The sequence below is a fragment of the Fundulus heteroclitus genome, chromosome 21 (assembly GCF_011125445.2).
Source record: "Fundulus heteroclitus isolate FHET01 chromosome 21, MU-UCD_Fhet_4.1, whole genome shotgun sequence".
Taxonomy (NCBI): Eukaryota; Metazoa; Chordata; class Actinopteri; order Cyprinodontiformes; family Fundulidae; genus Fundulus; species Fundulus heteroclitus.
In genome coordinates, this window is record NC_046381.1 from 14,188,259 (window position 1) to 14,207,890 (window position 19,632).

At 39.1% G+C, this 19,632-nt stretch overlaps 1 protein-coding gene across 1 annotated transcript; it reads right to left on the reverse strand.

Annotated features, from left to right (window-relative positions):
- Positions 1–10,825: 10,825 nt before the first annotated feature.
- LOC105938418 (cystatin-A5) lies at positions 10,826–11,661 on the reverse strand. Its single transcript, XM_036124802.1, has 3 exons — positions 11,546–11,661; positions 11,247–11,348; positions 10,826–11,142 (listed from the first exon to the last, which is right to left on the reverse strand). The coding sequence occupies exons 1-3, from the start codon at positions 11,612–11,614 to the stop codon at positions 10,993–10,995; spliced, it is 321 nt and encodes a 106-aa protein (XP_035980695.1). The 5' UTR covers positions 11,615–11,661; the 3' UTR covers positions 10,826–10,992.
- Positions 11,662–19,632: the final 7,971 nt, after the last annotated feature.

Genomic DNA, 19,632 nt, shown 5'->3' on the forward strand with positions numbered 1-19,632 from the left:
TAAAATATGGACCAAAAGCACATTTTGCCCTCAAACAACACAACTTGCACACAAACGTTTGAGCCCTTCCAATCATTCGTTACACAAGGGGCAACAAAATACAAAACACCACACACAGTGTGAATCAGTGCAGCATTGCTGGTTCATTGTAGCCAAAGACTGTACGCAGCTTACATGTCAGTGTCATTTGTAATCAAATTTGCCTTTTTGCAAAAAATGGATCCAGGAGTGGATATGTTGTGATGCAAATTTTATTGATTCTTCATTCTTTTTTTTTCCAGATAAACAAATGAAATATTCCAAAAAATGAAAGATTCCAACAGAAAAATACTAGGGCTGTTTGTTCCTTCTAGTCCATTCTGTCCTGACGAATAGGCCACATGGCCTCATCTACATCACATTCAATATTTTCCCTTGCAGTGCACCTAGGGAAACATCTTCTTGCATGCCTGATCCATCCTTGACATGCCTCTGCATCTATATCATGGGCAGCAGCAGTCATTGCATTGAGCAAAGGCATCTGCTCATAGGGGCAGTGATCATATACCTTCCATCTCCATGCACTGAAGAATTCCTCTATAGGAATAGATAGAGATGTATTTACTGTATAGCAGCAATACCTGCTGTCCTGTAGAAAAACTCTTACCATGGATGCAACCGTGTTTCTATTGAGAAAAGTTTGGACTCTTTGCCCCTCTAAGTGAAAGGCCATGATTTACCACATGATCAATCATAGTTGCCTGAATTTCATCTGTAACTTGAGCCCTTCCAGCTACACTGCCACCTCGTACACAGATTCCTCTTCCTCATAATCTTCTTCCCCTGACCCGTCTACCTCTTACTCTGACTCTCATCTGCCTTAGACCATCCATGCTTGCAAAGATCAACACACAACATGGCACCTTTTACATAAAGCCTGCAAACTGACTGCAAATTGAAAAATTGTGTAAAGAAGTGTCAATCAGGTGCTTCAGTGATTTCATTCTGATCAAGAAGTTTCTAAGAGCTTGGAACATATGGTTTCTGTTTTGCTACTACAGCTAAAGCAATGGAGTTTGGACTGCATGAATGACATCTGCATTAACTGTTTTGCAAAAGGGCGGGAAAATGTGTCAAACCAATGAAAATGAGTTAACTCATTTGCAAGAGGTGTCTTTTGCTCTGCAGAGGTGGTGATGCTGAAAACTGAGAGGTTGCAGGTTTCTTCAAACAGGTCAAAGCAACCAATAAAAACTGTAATGGGATGAAATTAAGACCTGTAATGATCTGAGCTTCGAGTTCTGGATCAGTTGGAGCTTATGGAGGGTTTTGAGCGGGAGGCCAAGCAGAAGGGAGTCGCAATAATCAATACGGGAAGTGACAAGACTGTGAATAAGTATAAAGAAAGAAAAATATGCAGACAGAATGATATTATTGATCTGAGATACGAAGGATGGAGAGCTATGCAGGATGACACCCAGACTCTTGACCAGAGATGAAAACTGACCTCTGCTGCTATCAACACCTGAACATATGTCAGTTCACATGTATGTAGATATGTACAATGTATGCACGTATGTATATGCACATATATACGTGTAGGTACGTATGTATGTAGGCGTATAGGTATATGTATATATATAAGTATATACATATGTTTATGTTCATGTTTATATATAAATAGACCTCTATGAATGTAAATATGACATCATATGTCCATTCCTATTTCTTTTGTATTTTTTTGGTATTCTTTTTGATCCATTGTATATATTCACTGAAGATTCACTGTATATAACTGAATGCCCCTTTCCTACTCTGCACCCTCTTGTATGAGCCGATGTGACGAGTGAATTTCTCCATTGTGAGATCAATAAAGACCATCTTATCTTATCTTATATTAACTATTGATCTGTCAATGGAAAGAGAAGAACTCCTTAAGTTTATGAGCTTCTTGTGTGTTTTCGATGATTATACTTTCCCCCCAGTAATTTAGCACATTGAGAACACTGTCTAAACCAAAGCTAAGGATCAATATTTGAGATATACAGGAAAAAAAAAATTATACCTTGTTATCTGTGACCTGCCTCTTTGTGATAGTACCAGAATATCCGTCCTACTAGCAGTTGACCTTTAAATAGTTTCACAGACAACAACTCTATGAATAAAACACAAAAACCTGATTATCATTAAAATCAACATAAATGATTTTGGAATTAAAATCCTACCTACAAAAAGGGAATTTCTAAGCAGTAAAGCTTTAAGTGTATTATCTACATTTAATTGATCTGATCGTAGACACTCCAGGTGTCCTTTAATATTTAGATTTCTACATTATGGTCAGATTTGTTTCATCATATCATTTTGGCTCTTTTCTGACTAAATAATCCTCTGGAAATTTATCAAGGTTCGCCTCAGGTTAGCATAGCTAGACAACTTCGAATGATTATATATCTGATGACGCGTCTAATGAGGCCTTTTGATATCCCGAAGCTCATCAAATTTCCTCATCCAGTTGTATTAAAATTCCGCCAAAAGTCTCCCCTTAGAAAAGCAATTCATATTTAATTCAGTTTCATGCACTGTTGATCAAAGCCAAAGCATACATTTCATTTGTTGAGACATTTATCAAAATTAAAGACAAGGACTCTTGCTCTCAATTTCTCATGACCTGTTAATACTCCTGTGCAAATATTATGCTTTCATTTAAACAGACTTGTTTGTAATGAATCATTATTGTTACAAACAATTTCCTATTCTCTGTTATTTTTTACTTTACCTAAGGCTAAAGTCAGTGATAGAATCGCTGTTTTGTTTCTCTTTGCTATTTTAATTCTAATAATATTCTATGATTACAGTACCACAGCTCCAATCTAGTACAGTTAACAGTTTGTCATAAATCTATTTTAATCTCTGTGCAGTTTTATAGTGAAATACTAAATCTGTACCCGAATACAGCCTCAATGTTTCAGGAATGTTATTTGTCTTACAGTAAACCAAATGAACCCTTATTTACTGCTTATCGTTGGATCAATTTATTTTTAACAAACCTGAATTATTTTTCGGACAAGTAATCTTCAATTCAATTCAATTCAATTTTATTTATATAGCGCCAAATCATGAAACATGTCATCTCAAGGCACTTTACAAAGTCAAGTTCAATCATATTATACAGATTGGGTCAGATTATACAGATTGGTCAAAAATTTCCTATATAAGGAAACCAGTTGATTGCATCAAAGTCCCGAAAAGCAGCATTCACTCCTGGGGAACCGCAGAGCCACAGGGAGAGTCATCTGCATTGTACATGGCTTTGCTGCAATCCCTCATACTGAGCAAGCATGAAGCGACAGTGGGAAGAAAAACCACCCATTAACGGGAAAAAAAACCTCCGGCAGAACCGGGCTCAGTATGAACGGTCATCTGCCTCGACCGACTGGGGTTACAGAAGACAGAACAGAGACACAACAAGAGAAACAAAAAAGCACAGAAGCACACATTGATCTAGTAATCTGTTCTACATTAGATGGTAGTAGCAGGTGAGCCGTCTTCTCTGGATGATGTCACAGTTAACAGAACGCCAGACCAGGTGTACCTACTATGAAGAGAAAAGAGAGAGAACAGAAAGTTAAAGCAGAAATGACAACACATAATGCATAATTGAAGAACAGTAGAACTCAATATAGTAAGAAAATTAGATCCTGATATACTCCAGTAACCTAAGCCTATAGCAGTAAAACTATAAAGGTAGCTGAGAGTAAAATGAGTCACTAGTTATAATTTTTGTCAAAAAGAAAAGTTTTAAGCCTAGTCTTAAAAGTAGACAGGGTGTCTGCCTCACGGACCAAAACTGGGAGTTGGTTCCACAGGAGAGGAGCCTGATAGCTAAAGGATCTGCCTCCCATTCTACTTTTAGAGACTCTAGGAACCACCAGCAGACCTGCAGTCTGAGAGCGAAGTGCTCTGTTAGGAACATACGGGGTAATCAGCTTGATTATTAAGGGCTTTATACGTTAGAAGAAGAATTTTAAATTCTATTCTTGATTTAACAGGAAGCCAATGAAGGGAAGCTAAAATTGGAGAAATATGATCCCTCTTGTTGATTTTCATCAGAACTCTTGCTGCAGCATTTTGGATCAGCTGAAGGCTTTGAACTGCATTTTGTGGACTTCCTGATAGTAAAGAATTACAATAGTCCAGCCTTGAAGTAACAAATGCATGGACCAGTTTTTCAGCATCACTCCTGGACAGAATGTTTCTAATTTTGGCGATATTCCGGAGGTGAAAAAAGGAAACTCTGGAAACCTGTTTAATATGGGATTTAAATGACATGTCTTGGTCAAAAATAACACCAAGATTTTTCACTTTATTACCAGAGGCCAGGTTAATGCCACCCAGATTAAGTGATTGGTTAAGAAGTTTATTTTTTGAGGACTCTGGCCCAAAGATTAAAACTTCGGTCTTGTCAGAATTTAGATGCAGGAAATTTAAAGTCATCCAGCTTTTGATGTCATCAAGACATGACTGCAGTCGAAGTAATTGATTGGATTCATCAGGATTTATGGATAAATATAGCTGAGTATCATCAGCATAACAGTGGAAATTAATCCCATGCTGTCTGATAATTTTGCCTATCGGAAGCATATATATAGTAAAGAGAATTGGTCCAAGGACTGAACCCTGTGGTACTCCACAGGTGACCCTAGAGTTTGAGGAAGATTTATTATTAACATGAACAAATTGGAATCTGTCTGACAGATAAGATTTAAACCAGCCTAATGCTTTCCCCTTAATCCCCACAGTATGTTCAAGTCTTTGTAGGAGAATATTGTGATCAACTGTATCAAACGCAGCACTGAGATCTAACAGGACAAGTATAGACACAAGTCCATTATCTGAGGCCATGAGAATATCATTAGTGACCTTCACCAGAGCTGTTTCAGTGCTATGATGAGCCCTGAAGCCTGACTGAAACTCCTCAAGTAGGTCATTACTTTGTAAATGTTCACAAAGTTGATTAGCAACTACTTTCTCAAGAATTTTAGATAAGAAAAGAAGATTAGATATAGGTCTGTAATTTACTAACTCATCTTGATCAAGAGAAGGTTTCTTAAGTAAAGGTTTAATAACAGCTACTTTCAAAACCTGTGGTACATATCCATTTACTAAGGATAGATTAATCATGTCTAAAATAGTGCCACTGATCAAAGGGAATATGTCCTTAAACAACTTGGTTGGGATTGGGTCTAACATACAGGTAGAAGGTTTAGATGAAGCTAAAATTTTAGATAGCTCAGAAAGCTCTACTGCTTCTAAACAGTTCAAACACTGCGCAGATTCTAAAGATTCCTCCAATGCTGCCTCACTTACTGAGGACGAGGTAATCATGTTTGGGAGGATGCCAATTATTTTATTTTTAATGGCATCAATTTTATTTATGAAGAATCCCATAAAATCATTACTACTAAGAGCTAAGGGAATGGATGGATCAACAGAGCTGTGGCTCTGGGTAAGTTTGGCAACTGTACTAAAGAGAAATCTAGGATTATTTTTATTCTCTTCAATTAATGATGAAAAATATGCTACTCTAACTCTGCGGAGGGTCTTGTTATACAACAATAGTCTGTCCCTCCAGATTAAGTAGGATTCCTCTTGGTGTGTAGAGCGCCATTTTCTCTCCAATTTCCTAACATTGTGCTTCAAGGAACGCAGCTCTGAATTAAACCAAGGAGCCAGCTTCCTGTGAATAATCACCTTCTTTTTCAAGGGAGCTACATTGTCTAATGCAGAACGCAATGAGGAAGTCACATTGTTAGCAAAGGTATCGATTTGTGAATGGGAAGAAACAGCAATGCTGCCATCTACAGGGCATTTCTGCAATACTGAGGATATTAAGAAGGGGACAGACTCTTTAAGTTTTGATACAGCATTATCCGATAAAAATCTACTATAATGGAACCCTCTTTTGGGGGTGGAGAATTCAGTTAGATTAAACTCAAATGTTATTAAAAAATGATCAGACAGGGTTGTGAGAGAATACTGTTAATTCTTCACAATCAATGCCATATGTCAGAACAAGGTCTAAAGTATGGAGCCGAGAGTGCGTCGGTTTATGCACATTTTGAACAAAACCAATTGAATCTAGGATAGTTTTAAAGGCTACACTAAGGTTATCACATTCAGTGTCAACATGGATGTTAAAATCACCCACTATAATAACCTTATCAGTATTTAACACCAAATCAGATAAGAAATCTGACAACTCATCCAAAAACTGAGTGTAAGGGCCTGGTGGACGATACAAAACAACAAACAGAAGAGGTTTTATTGCTTTGCAGTTTGGATGAGGGAAACTGAGGGTTAAATGTTCAAAAGAACTGTAATTATTAGTTGGCCTGGGACTAATTAATAAATCAGACTGAAAGATAGTTGCCACTCCTCCTCCTCTTCCCACAGATCTGGGAATGTGGAAATTTGAATAACTGGAGGGGGTTGACTCATTTATACTAACGTAGTCCTCTTGTAGCCAGGTTTCTGTGAGACAAAACAAATCAATCTGATTATCAGAAATCAATTCATTAACTAACAAAGTCTTTGGAGGGAGAGACCTTATATTTAATAGACCACATTTTATTATTTTATTTTTAGGTTCAAGGTGAACCATATTGATTTTTATTAGGTTTTTATGATTTGTTCCTTTTAGATAAGTTTTTGATCTGTTAAGTTTTGGCCGTGGGAAAGACACCGTCTCAATAGGATAATGGATGGGTAACAGTACAGAAGCTGCAGAGAGGTGTGTTAAACTACGGCTCTGCTTCCTGGTCTGGACCCTGGGTTGTCAGCATTTAGGAGAACTAATAAATCCGGCCAGATTCCTAGAAAGAAGAGCTGCACCATCCAAAGTAGGATGGATGCCGTCTCTCCGGATCAGACCAGGTTTTCCCCAGAAAGTTCTCCAGTTATCAATGTAGCCCACGTCGTTTTCTGGACACCACCTAGACAACCAGCGGTTGAATGATGACATGCGGCTAAACATGTCATCACTGGTCAGATCAGGCAGGGGACCAGAGAAAATTACAGAGTCCGACATAGTTTTAGCAAACTCACAAACCGAAGCAACACCAACTTTGGTGACCTCTGATCGGCGTGACCGGGTGTCATTACCGCCAGCGTGAATAACAATTTTGCGGTATTTACGCTTATCCTTAGCCAGTAGTTTTAGGTAGGATTCTATGTCCCCTGTTCTGGCCCCTGGTAGGCATTTAACTATGGTCCCTGGTTTCTTTAGTGCCACATTTCTCATTATGGAGCTGCCAATAATTAAGGTCGGCTCCTCGGCGAGATTGTCGCTCAGAGGGGAAAATTTATTAGAAACGCAGATGGGTTGGTGGTGATCTGGGGTCTGTAATCTAGAGCTATGCTTCCTACGAACTGTCACCCAGCCAGCCTGCTTACCAGGCTGCTCGGGTGCTACTGCTTTAGGTTCGCTACGTGAAGTTACTCTATGCGGCTCCGCGCTAGCAAAAGAGCGGCTATCAGCTGGTTTTTCAACAGCACGGAGCCGGGTCTCCAATTCTGACACCCTCGCTTCCAAAGCTACAAAAACACTACATTTATTACATGTACCATCATCACTAAAGGAGGCAGAGGAATAACTGAACATCTGACACAGAGAGCAGCAGATAGGAGACTTAGTCAGAGCCGGAGAAGCCATTATGAGGCTAAGGCTTGGCTAGCGCTAGGCTAACGCTAGCCAAGCCTAGCGTTAGCCTAGGCTTGGCTAACGCTAGGCTTTTTATTTAATTTGAGCCTGACATTTAATGTGAATTGTCATACTTTTTTAAAAGTCTGTCTGTCTTCTCCAACTTTTAACTAAACCTTTCATGCATATCTGCCACTGGTATCAATGGCAGTAACCCATCGTTCAGTCTCTCTGCTTCTCACTGTATTGGATTATGTTGACAGTTTTCTACTTGATCACCTTTGAACGCAGAGCCCTCACTAAAGATTGAGTGCACTGTTTTTTTTGGGGGGTTTTTTGGATTTGTGAGAAAAAATGTGAGACTTAGATTTACCGTCACACTGGGAAAATCAAAGTTCTGAAACATATTTAAGAGGAACATGTGTGGAGTTGTGTCTGACCAATCATGATGGGCCGCCTGGACCATAAATACCCAGGCCAGTCTGTGGGATCACCTGCCATGTGTTAACATCATGAATGTTTTGCAATGCATAGAGCTATGGCGCAGCAGATTCTGACGATTTTTTCCTATCATGACTCAGCCAAAAGAGTTACACAATGAGGGAGTTAAGGCCTGGAGTAAAAGAAGTAGTAAATCAAGAATAACAACTACACTGTGTGCACAGCTATTTGACAAGTTGTAGTTTTGAGGATCAATTTTATATTTGAACAACTACAGCGCTCATGGTCAAACCAAAATGTCTTCAGGTATGTCTTGGCCCAGTCTTGACATTTCAACTTTTGTGTCTGGTTCAGTGGTGGTCGGGTTTCAGCCTTCCTGACCTTGCTCATGTCTCTGAGTCAGGTAGGCTGCAGTTCTGGCATGTGACAGCACTGGAGGATAATGGGTTACATTACTTGTGACCCTGTTGACTATTAGCAGGAAACCACTTGATGATTCTGTGATCACGCCCCAATATCTTGGCAATTTCAACAGTGCTGCATCCCTCTGAAAGTCTTTTCGCAATTTTGGACTTTTTCAGTGTCACCAATCTCTTTTCTGGCCCATTTTGCCAGAAGAGAAAAGGCTGCTTAAAAATTATGCACACCTTGATATAGGGTGTTGATCTCATTAGGCCTCACTTTCCCTCAATACATAGACGCACATAAGCTGATTCGCTTAAATCCAATAAGAATTCAAGTTTATACAGCTTGCAGTTGGAAAATATGCATATTAATGATGATATGGTCAAAAATATAACTTGTCTAATAATTGTGCGCACAGTGTTAAGTAATACCCTGTTCTTGAGCTTCTGTTGCAGCAATGATAATTCATTCTGTATATAATTACGCATGTTTCCTTTATTAAAAAGAAAAACATCACTCTAAAAATATTTTAAACCTTGTTTAGTCTTTAAGTACGGCTAAAATGGTGTTAAGAATGGCATTGAGTTAGAATCAACTTTGTTGTTCCTTTTATTAGTTTTAATTGAGGAATTTATCAGCGGAAAATGGGCAAATTGACCTTGAATGTAAAGTATTTTAAATTGAACTCTGAATTTGACTGGGAGTAAAACTAACTTAACTGTCATCTCCAAGAAAGTTTGTGAAGATAAATATTAACCACTAAAGAGTTAAACAAGCTATACATTTTTGTAGGAAACACACCTTAAGTTTGATGGCATTTAAAATATTTTCAGTGCATTCTGTTAGTCACAGAACCTTACATTTTAAATTATATTTATAACCTGTGTTTAATTAACCTGACCCAAGCCAGCCGCATGTCGCTCCGCCTAGCTTCACTCACATACATGTGGGACACCGCCCATAGAAAGTGATTTCTCCAACCAATTTTATGGTCTGGCCAATCAGGACGCAGGGCTGGAATTTCATAGATGTGACGTAGTGGAGACGCGACCATGACGAGAGACTGTTCTGATAGCAATGGCGGCTCGTCCAGGAAGCAAGCGTTAACATTGATGCTGCTATTTCTTCCGTGTTGTCCAATCTACCTAATATTGTTTCATTAAAAGAACATCAGAGAACGCCTCTGAAGGCTTTTGTTGGTGGAAACCATGTTTTCGCCCTTCTCCCGACCGGATTTGGCAAGTTTTGTTTTCCGAGCGGTTAGCGGTTAGCGCGAACCATGTTAGGAGGCCTTTAGTCCTCAACGCGGTCGGCCCAGGATCGACTCCGACCCGCGGCGCTTTGCCGCCTGTCTTCCCCCCTCTTCCTGTCAGCTCACTGTCGATAAAATGCGTGCCACTAGAGCTGCAAACACATAAAAAAAAAAAAAAAAAGTTTTTTTTTCCTGCGTCGCTCTCATCAGCGTCACGGTTTAGCTTCGGTGTGAGTGGTTGAAATAGCACGTCGATAAAGATGACAGACAAGTGGCTTATCCAATCATATGCAAGGATTTTTGATAAGGCCCAGCCTTCAATAAAGGCAATTCCTATGGCGGTGTCCCAGATGTATGTGAGTGGAGCTAGGCGGAGCGACATGCGGCTGGCTTGTGTCAGGTTAGTGTTTAATGGCATATCCTAAATAAATCAGTTAATTGTCACTGTAATGTACTACTTTCTCATTTACTGGTCATGACCAGATATTAGAAATGAAGCTAAAGCGGAAGTTCAATTGAACAAACTCATCGTCTGCCTCCATCCAATCAGAGGCAGATCCGCCTCTGATGTGAGCCAATCAGCTACGAACCGCACCTCCATGAAGCCCAATCAGCATCCCGCGCTCATCTTAAATGCAACTGTTGGGCCTGGTTCTGCCAAAGGTTTCTTCCCAAAGGGGAGTTTTTCCTCTCCACAGTCGCTTCAAGCTTGCTCATCATGAACAGTTCATGCAAACCTGTGTTTATCAAGTTGGACATCTATCTTAAACAGATCATCATGGACTGAACAAACTTCTTCTATCTCCACTCCACCACCAGTTTCAGACCTGGGGGGAACATCCCTGTTCTCATACATCTACTTATGCATATTAAAGTATAATTCAGCATTAATGTTCCTGCCGAGGTCTGAGCGCCAAAGACTTAAATCATCGTGTCAATAAAATCCTTCTAATTGCCATTTCTTTCTCTGTGAGTTTTTCAGATTGAAATAAGACGTCATAAAAACTGCAATGTTTGAATCTTGTTTATTGATGTTTTTAAACACTTTGTTTAAATTGCTGTTGCAATATATATCCAATGCTGTCAAGACTAAACAGTGTCAATGACTGTGTAAATAATGGATGATATTTGAATTAACTCTGCCTAGAGATTAAGATAGAGCAAATTTCTTGTAGGCAGCCACCTGCAGAAAATAGAAACAGGTCTTCTCGTTGCATTAGTTGAAGGGTTCTAGAGGATCCTCTAGTTTCCGGTTTGGCTTGATTCCCGTCAGCTGAAACTCACTCGTCCACAATCCCTCAGAAGTTCTCTGAGGTAAATGTTCCCAGACCATCAGATCAATCATTTTTTCTTCCCCAGTATAAACCTACAGGACAGAAATACAAGTGAATTATTAGATCATCCTCAAGCACATTTAGACGGTTCCTTCTTCACTTTCAATAGTAGTCGGGAAAATGAGAGATGTCTTACCCGAGCAAGGTAGTTTGTTCCAGCCACAATCTGGTCACGGAAAATAATTGCTCTGAATTTCCTGTAGGATGTTTTTGTAATATCCTCCACATTACTCTTCATCTATAGTAATAGAATAAAACAATACTTTCATTTAATTCATTTTATTTTAAATTAACAAACATATTTATGCCCAGCTCCCAACATATGTAATTTAAATGTATTTTACATAAAAACAATAATGCTTAATTATTAGTAAAAGTGAAAACAGGAGGTTTTCATGTTGAAGTTATGAATAATAAATGTATATCAACTCTTACCACAGAGCAAATCCCCTGGACTTCATCAGTGGCAGGTTTGATCTCTGACCATCCTCCAGGTTTAGCCATTCTGATTCTGGTTTCTGCTTTCACAAGAGAGATGCTGTGTCTGCTGATGTCGGCCTCAAAGGTGTAACATCTGTTGCTTTTCAAACATATTTATACTGAAGGTAAACCGGATGCAGACTGGAAGGTGTTTCTTATAGGGTGGGCCGAGCTTTGAGGGAACAGCCCTCACATTAGCGTTGTTCATGTTCATACCTGACAAACTACTGACAAAATTCCTAGTTACATGTCAGCTGTCAAAAGGAGTTGGAGAGTGATTAAGATTTTTACTTTCTTACCTTGGTTCATTGAATCACAGACTCTATAGAGATGGGAAAGCACTCATAATTCAAACTGCGTTTTGAATTTGTACATTGTAATACTACATCTATTTATTTAACCTTTAAAATAAATTATATCCTGAATGTGTGCATCTTTTTTCTAGCAGAGAAAACAACAGATAGGCCAAAATTACAGAAAACTTCACTGTAGGGCTGTCATAAACCATTATTTTAGTAATCAATTATCGATCAGTTATCGATCATTCTGACGATTAATTAATCAAATCGGATAAAAAAAATACACATTCTGCAGATTTTGCACATAACTACTTAAGCTCATTTTATGAGTAATAGAAATAAAGGAAAGATGCTAATCAGCAAATAACCCAATTTTTTGAATAACAATGATAAATTTACAGCTAAAAAGTTCTAAGATCAAAACATTAAAAGTTCAGCCCTTCCTCGTTGACTTAACTTCATTATAGTGCTTGTGCCATTGAAGTGAAAATGGTCATGGGTTACACTGTTCTTGGTTTTTTGTATATCGTTAATTAGTCACATTCTGCCTGCTTTTCTTCCCTTCACCTGCTGTTGCCACCATCTCACTCTCTCTCCTCAGTTTCTCTCTCAGCTCCTTCTCCACACCTGTGTCTAATTAACCAATCCACCACTGCCTTTGTTTCCAGCTCTTTTCCTCACAGTATTTAAGCTCCTCTCATTTCTCCACTCGTTGCTGGTTTTCACTGTTCCTTCTCTCGGCTCTGCTTCCTGTGCCACTCCAGTGCCCACTGCTGCCTGCCATCTTGCCTCATCACGTCCTCGTGTTCCAACCCAGATTTACGTTTTGGTTTTTGCTCCTGAGTTCTCCAGTGCCTTTTGTAAGTTTTTGGATTTTTTGTTATTAAACTCACTCTTAACTGCTCCCTGCCTTGGTCTCTCTGCATTTGGGTCCAACCAACAACCTAACTTTCAATACACGACAGAAAATGGTCACAAAACAGAAATACATAAAGTTTCACTTGCATACTGCATTCAGGATTTTTAGGTAAAAAAAAAAAGCATAATTCATATAAAAAATAGTTCTAGGGTTAAACTTCAGGGCTAAGTTAAACTCTTATATTTTTGTCGACAAATAGACAACAAAAATAATTACACAGTCATGAAAAAGGTAAACGACTATTTGAATTTCAGGCATAAATACTGATTTTTTTTCCAAATCATTTTACCCATGTTTAATAGAATAGAAATGAATATCTTTACTGTCCTATAGTGGGGAAATTCGGGTGCACAATAACAAAAACAGGTGAGCTTTCACACCAGACTTACACACAAGACTAATTAATATGAAAAAGGCTAAATTTAAAGTTAAGCTGTACAGCAGATAAGAAAAGAAAAATACTGTGCAATTCTTAATAGATAGCAAGGCATATTCAGATAAAAATTAAGTGTTGAGTTAAAAATGTAGGAACAAGATGAGTTACACAATGATGTAATATTTTAGTCAAACAAATTAACAACTGGAAAGTTATGAAAATTATGTGACGTTTAATGTTTAGCTATTCACCAGTGAGCTGCATCTAAAACTTTTTTTTTATTCTGTTATAATTATTTACAATAGCATTTATATAGATTTTGAAAAGGCAATATCCATGACAAAGCATTACATTTTTTTTTATTTTAACTAAATTTAAGGAGAACTCTGAATTTTCTAGTTCAAACTACTGGTAGCCCTATGACACAACACCAGATAAGTATATGGCGTCTAGAAGTAGCCTTCAGTTTCAAAAAGGTTGGTGACGCCTCAGTGTGTTAGCATTAGCCAGTTTTACAGCACTACAGTCACAGGAAATTCTGACTATTCCAGATTTTATTATCTTCTATTAATATCTATATAGAATCTTTAAAATTCATTTCAAATACTAAAGCCATTCAAATCATAACTGCCCTTAAAGAATTGCAACCCTCGAGCACAGATTTGATTTTGACTTTGTAAGATAATTGCTCTGTTCTGTAAAGCCCTTTGATTTTGTATGTTTGTAATTATTATTGTTCTATATTGTTCTTGTATGTTATTTTTTTGCAATAATAAAAAAAAAAATTCTGACTAACTGCCACTGGATGCTCTCCAGTTGTGCTAGTGTAGATTATTCATGGTTCACTTTTTTTGTGGTCAGAAGCTACAGCATATTTAGAGCACTGGGTTTTAATAATTATCCTTCCTAATAAATGACTAGACAGGGAGCTCTCTCTCTCTCTCTCTCTCTCTCTCTCTCTCTCTCTCTCTCTCTCTCTCTCTCTCTCTCTCTCTCTCTCTCTCTCTCTCTCTCTCTCTCTCTCTCTCTCTCTCTCTCTCTCTCTCTCTCTCTGTGCTCGGAGGCTGAATTTTTTAGCTAAGGAACTGTCCCGTCTTCCTCCTTTTTCTCTGACCAACTGCCACCAGAACTCCATGCCTAAGCTGGCTCCCCTCTTGTCCTCATACTGTACCTAGACCTCTGCCTTCTCTCTTTCTCTGTTCTGTCAGAGTTACTAAGCTCAACTGTTGCTCCTAAAGAGATCATGCTGTCTCTTTTACACTAGCTAATGGATGCTAAGATTCACTGGTGAGCATTACTGGCACCATTGCTGCTTACCTTGCTCTCGATGGGCATTATTCACCTGTGAATCGCTTCCTACTGCACTTGTCCCAGCCTCATCCTCATATATATATATATATATATATATATATATATATATATATATATATATATATATATATATATATATATATATATGATGTGTGGAACATGAACAGAAGGCAACCAACCATCAATGTCAAGCTGAACAAAATCGCTTTTAAGTCAACCTCCGTCTACCTGACAGACGTGCATTTGTTGAGACATATATATATATATATATATGTATATATATATATATATGTATATATATATATATGTATATATATATATATGTATATATATATATGTATATATATATATATGTATATATATATATATATATATATATATGTATATATATATATATGTGTGTGTGTGTGAGTATATAAACGTTTATTTATAAAATCCTTCGAACATTTGCTTTTATTTCTTCTTCTCTTTTATTTCCTGTTCCTTGTTTAGGCTGCCTGTGTCATGATTCGAGGTGAAGGACCAAAGCGGCAACTAGCAAAGGCAGGGATAATGGTATTTAATGGCAGTAACTTACACATGGGAACCACACAGGAACACAAAAACAGGAGAACTTCACAACGGGGGAACAAACACACGGAACTTATTTACAGCGAGAATCAACATACAACACAATTCAACTTGTTAGCTCAAGATACAAGGACTCTGACAGGCCGGCAGTGTGCCACTTTCTCCTCTGCTCCACTTCACTCTGCTAATTAGTGTGAGCAGCTACACCTTTCTCTCAATTACGTTCATTTCCCCACCTGTGATCCAACTATATATACCTGTCAGCAACAATCAGTCTCTGCCGGATTATCTTTGAGCCAAGTGTGAGCTGCTGACCAGTGTTCTTGTCTGCGTAACATGTTGATGACCCTGACTTCTTGTTTTTTGGATTATCTGTTTACCTTGCCTTCGCTGGATGCCTCATCACCTTTTTGACTCTGCAAACGACCTGGATTATCTTTGGATTTAGATTTCTACCCAGCCCTTTGGGCCTGTCCTTCTCTTTCTGCCAGCCATTTCCCTGTATGACCTCTGACTGTCTCACGGACTATCTCTCTGTTTCCAGCATACTCAGCCCTTTGTCTCCTGCTGTGTGCTGCCGGCTGTCAGCACTGCCTGTTTCCTACTCACCCTGGACTCTGAGCTGCCAGCTCCAACCTTTTTTTTCAATTAGATTTAAGCGCAACACCATGTCTGACTAAATTATTGAGTTCGTGGTCTGGTGCACTACAAAAAAACAATACTTTGCAGCTGTTCAAATGGCCTTAAGCAGCTGGGTTAAGCACAGATATGGTGCAGCTCAACCAGACGTTTGTGCACCAACATTAAATAGTATACATACATAAAAAACAGATGAGGTCTCAGCAGGAGCTAGAAGTCATCTTGACTAGTAGCCTTTTGTAACTTACAGCTCCCTCAGTATATACAGATCAACCATGTTTTCACTAACAAACTACGTAAAATCAAAACTGCAGTAATAATCCACAAAGTGCAAAGTTACATTTTACTTTATCCAGAGCTGGCCTCTTCAAGAATCTTTAAAAGATGATTAGGGCCCTGTAGAATCCTTTGGCCTGAATCTGCTCCAGGGGCTCCTGCAGGATTTTATCGGACGGCATTGCGAAAAATCATCACCCACACAACAGTGGGCACAAAAAATCAGCAACATAACCCACACAAATACACATTATAGGTTACAGGTTCATCCAATGGATGAACATCTGACCCACTCAAGGTCAGATGTGCACAGCGCAATGTACACATAGATTCATATAGATGCATGTTTGTGTGTAAAAAAAAAAATACTATCAGAAGAAAAACACAAAGTATTAAAAATGAACACACATTCAGTTTTTTTTTCTTTTTTGAAACACATTTTTTTTCAGTCTTTTTTATATGACTTTGAAAAAAAGTCATATAAAAAGAGAATATTATGTAAAAAACAGCACCAAAAGATATTAAGCAATATATAAATTAGTATTTATTACTCCACAAATGTATCTGTACGACCAAATCACAGTTTTCCATCACTGAAGTCACGATGTGGCATCACCTTGACTTACTACCATCCATTCATTGTCTAAATTTGCTGTCTGTATAAGGGTGGGTGGACGGGTGGAGGGGGGCTTGTTGCTGGTCATTGGGTACAAGGCGAGGCATTCTCTAGTAAAGCTACCAATCCAAGAAACATGTTTTTAGATGTTTGCTCTTCAATTAAAATTTTTATGATAATCCAAATATTCCTTGGCTGGAAGATGCCTCAAATATAGTGTCAATAGATGCTTGTTATCCTCATTCTTTAAATTGCATTTCTTTTTCTACAGAATCAATTTTAAACGGTTGTTATTACCTAATACCCTTCAACCAGTTTGTCTTCTTATGAAGACACACAGGACTGTTATGGTTGCCTAATAACGTTCATTCAGGAAAGGAGTGAGTTATGTTGTTTCTGTTAAAACATTTCCAGAGAAAAGCAAAGGTGTGACCTTCACTTTTTCTCTTGTAAATCATATACTGAGACAAAATATTGACGCCTCGGCTATTCGTCAGAATTCTGTCGTAAAAATGTTGAATGCTAACAAAATTTGTATGCATTCAGTTTTGTGTAAAGCAAATCAAAATTTAATATAAAATAGTCATTCTGGGATGGTAGGAAGGTTCAGATAAAATCTGTTTAGTAAACTGCTTTCTCATTGCTATCTTATTTTTTAGAGATGCTTCTCTTTCTATCAGAAACAGTCCTGAGTTGAATACAGTTACTTTAAATTCATAAATCTCATGTGAAAATGTATCTATCAAACATTTTTTTCTTGGTTGTGAAAAAAATATATATGACTGTCATGTGATCTGTCCATACATACGTCAAGCATCAATTTCATTAATGGCCAACCTGCCGTTTCTCTGGAACTGTAGCAGCTATAAGGGAGGATTTTAACCTGTTTAACTAGAACTGGGTTATGAAACATTGTGTTTAGACGAGAGAAACTGTACATTTGTTTTATTAAGGCTGGGAAATACATGGGAAGAAAGGCATATAAAACATCCTGATAAAATAATTTTGTTTGGTTCTGTTGTATAGCTACTTTAAAGTTCCACCCTGGAACCAAAATGTTAAAGCATTAAGCCCAATACCAGGAACTATTTGAAGCTTTTCTAGTGGAGTTCCTCTCGATGTGAAGTGAAACCACCTTCTAGTCTCCATCCACTGTCCCTACTGTATAAATATGTTCAGAACTCAACTGGTTTCCAGCTGATTTCAACCTTTTCAGACAAACGGAAGCTTTTGTTTTGGTTGTTTTTAAAGAGCTTAAAAATAAAGTTGCATTGTATTGTATTTGTCTCTGGCAACAGAAAACGTCAACAGAATTGATATCATTGTGTCCGAGATTCGACTATCGGACAGACCCTCCTTTCCAGAACCCCGGAATAGACCTTTCCAGGGAGGCTTAAGAGTGTGATTCCTCCGTAATTGGAACACATCCTCCACTCCCCCTTTTTTAATAGGAGGACCACCACCCAGTCTGCCAGTCTAGGGGAACTGCTCCCGATGTCCACGCAAAAAGATAAGATAAGATAGGCTTTATTGATCTCACATTGGAGAAATTTACTTGTGACATCGGCTCAATAGTCAATAGTCAGAAGCAGGTGCCAAAGTAGGAAAAGGTGTATCAGTTATATACAGTGTATCTTCATATATACAGTGGATCAAAAAGAAAATGAGAAACATATAGAAAACAAATAGATAAGAATAAAAATACAGGCGAAATCAAAGTAGGCAGATGATGTCATATTCACTGTGATATGCATATTTGTATATACATATGTGTTGACATATATTCACGTGGTGATAGCAGCAGAAGTTGCTTCTTTTAGGATTGTTGCACGGGTTATAGCACAGTGTATTAAATAGATTATTGCACATTAGTCATTGCACATTACTTATTACAGTTATGGTTGCAGTTATAGTGCAGTATTGTATAATCTGGTAGCAGCAGGAATGAATGACCTGCGGTAGCGCTCCTTTTTACAGACAGGATCTCTAAGTCTGTCACTAAAGGAGCTGCTCAGCTCCTCTACAGTCTGGTGCAGGGGGTGGAAGGTGTTGTCCATGATGGATGTGAACTTGGACAACACCCTCCTCTCAGCTACTTCCTCCACAGAGTCCAGAGTGCAGCCCAGGACCGAAGTGACCTTCCTCACCAGCTTATTCAGCCTCATTCTGTCCCGATCTGCGCAACCTGGAGCCCAGCAGACGACAGCGTAGAGGAGGGCTGAGGCCACCACAGAGTCATAGAAAGTTTTTAGCAGAGGCCGGCTCACTCCAAAGGACCTCAGCCTCCTGAGGAGGTGGAGCCGGCTCTGGCCCTTCTTATACAGAGCGTCGGTGTTATGTGTCCAGTCCAGCTTATTGTTGACGTGAACACCCAGGTATTTGAAACTCTCCACAGTTTCTATGTCCTGCCCCTGGATGTTCACAGGTGAGTGAGGTGGGGGTCTTCTCCTGAAGTCGATCACCATCTCTTTGGTCTTACTGGTGTTTAAGCACAGATGGTTCTTCTCACACCAGTCCACAAAGTCCATGATGACCAACCGGTACTCCAGCTCGTTCCCCTCAGACACAAAGCCCACAATGGCCGAGTCATCAGAGAACTTCTGAAGGTGACAGCTGTCCGTGTTGTAAGTAAAGTCCAAGGTGTAAAGGGTGAAAAGGAATGGAGACAGAACGGTGGCCCCGGTGCTGCAGAGTGCCACCTCTGACTGACAGCCGTGCAGCTGCACGTACTGAGGGCGGTCAGTGAGGTAGTCGATGGTCCACCCCAGCGTCCTCCAGCTTCTCCCTCAGCAGCACCGGTCTGATGGTGTTAAAGGCGCTGGAGAAGTCAAAGAACATGACTCTCACAGCGCTCCCGGTGGTCTCCAGGTGGGTGAGCGCCCGCTGCAGCAGGTAGATGATGGCGTCCTCTACTCCGATGTTGGTTTGTTGTAGGCAAACATCCACCGACAACGTTGCGGCCACAGCTCCGACTAGCCGCCTCAACAACAGAGGCGGGGAACATGGTCCATTCAGACTCAATGTCCCCCACCTCCC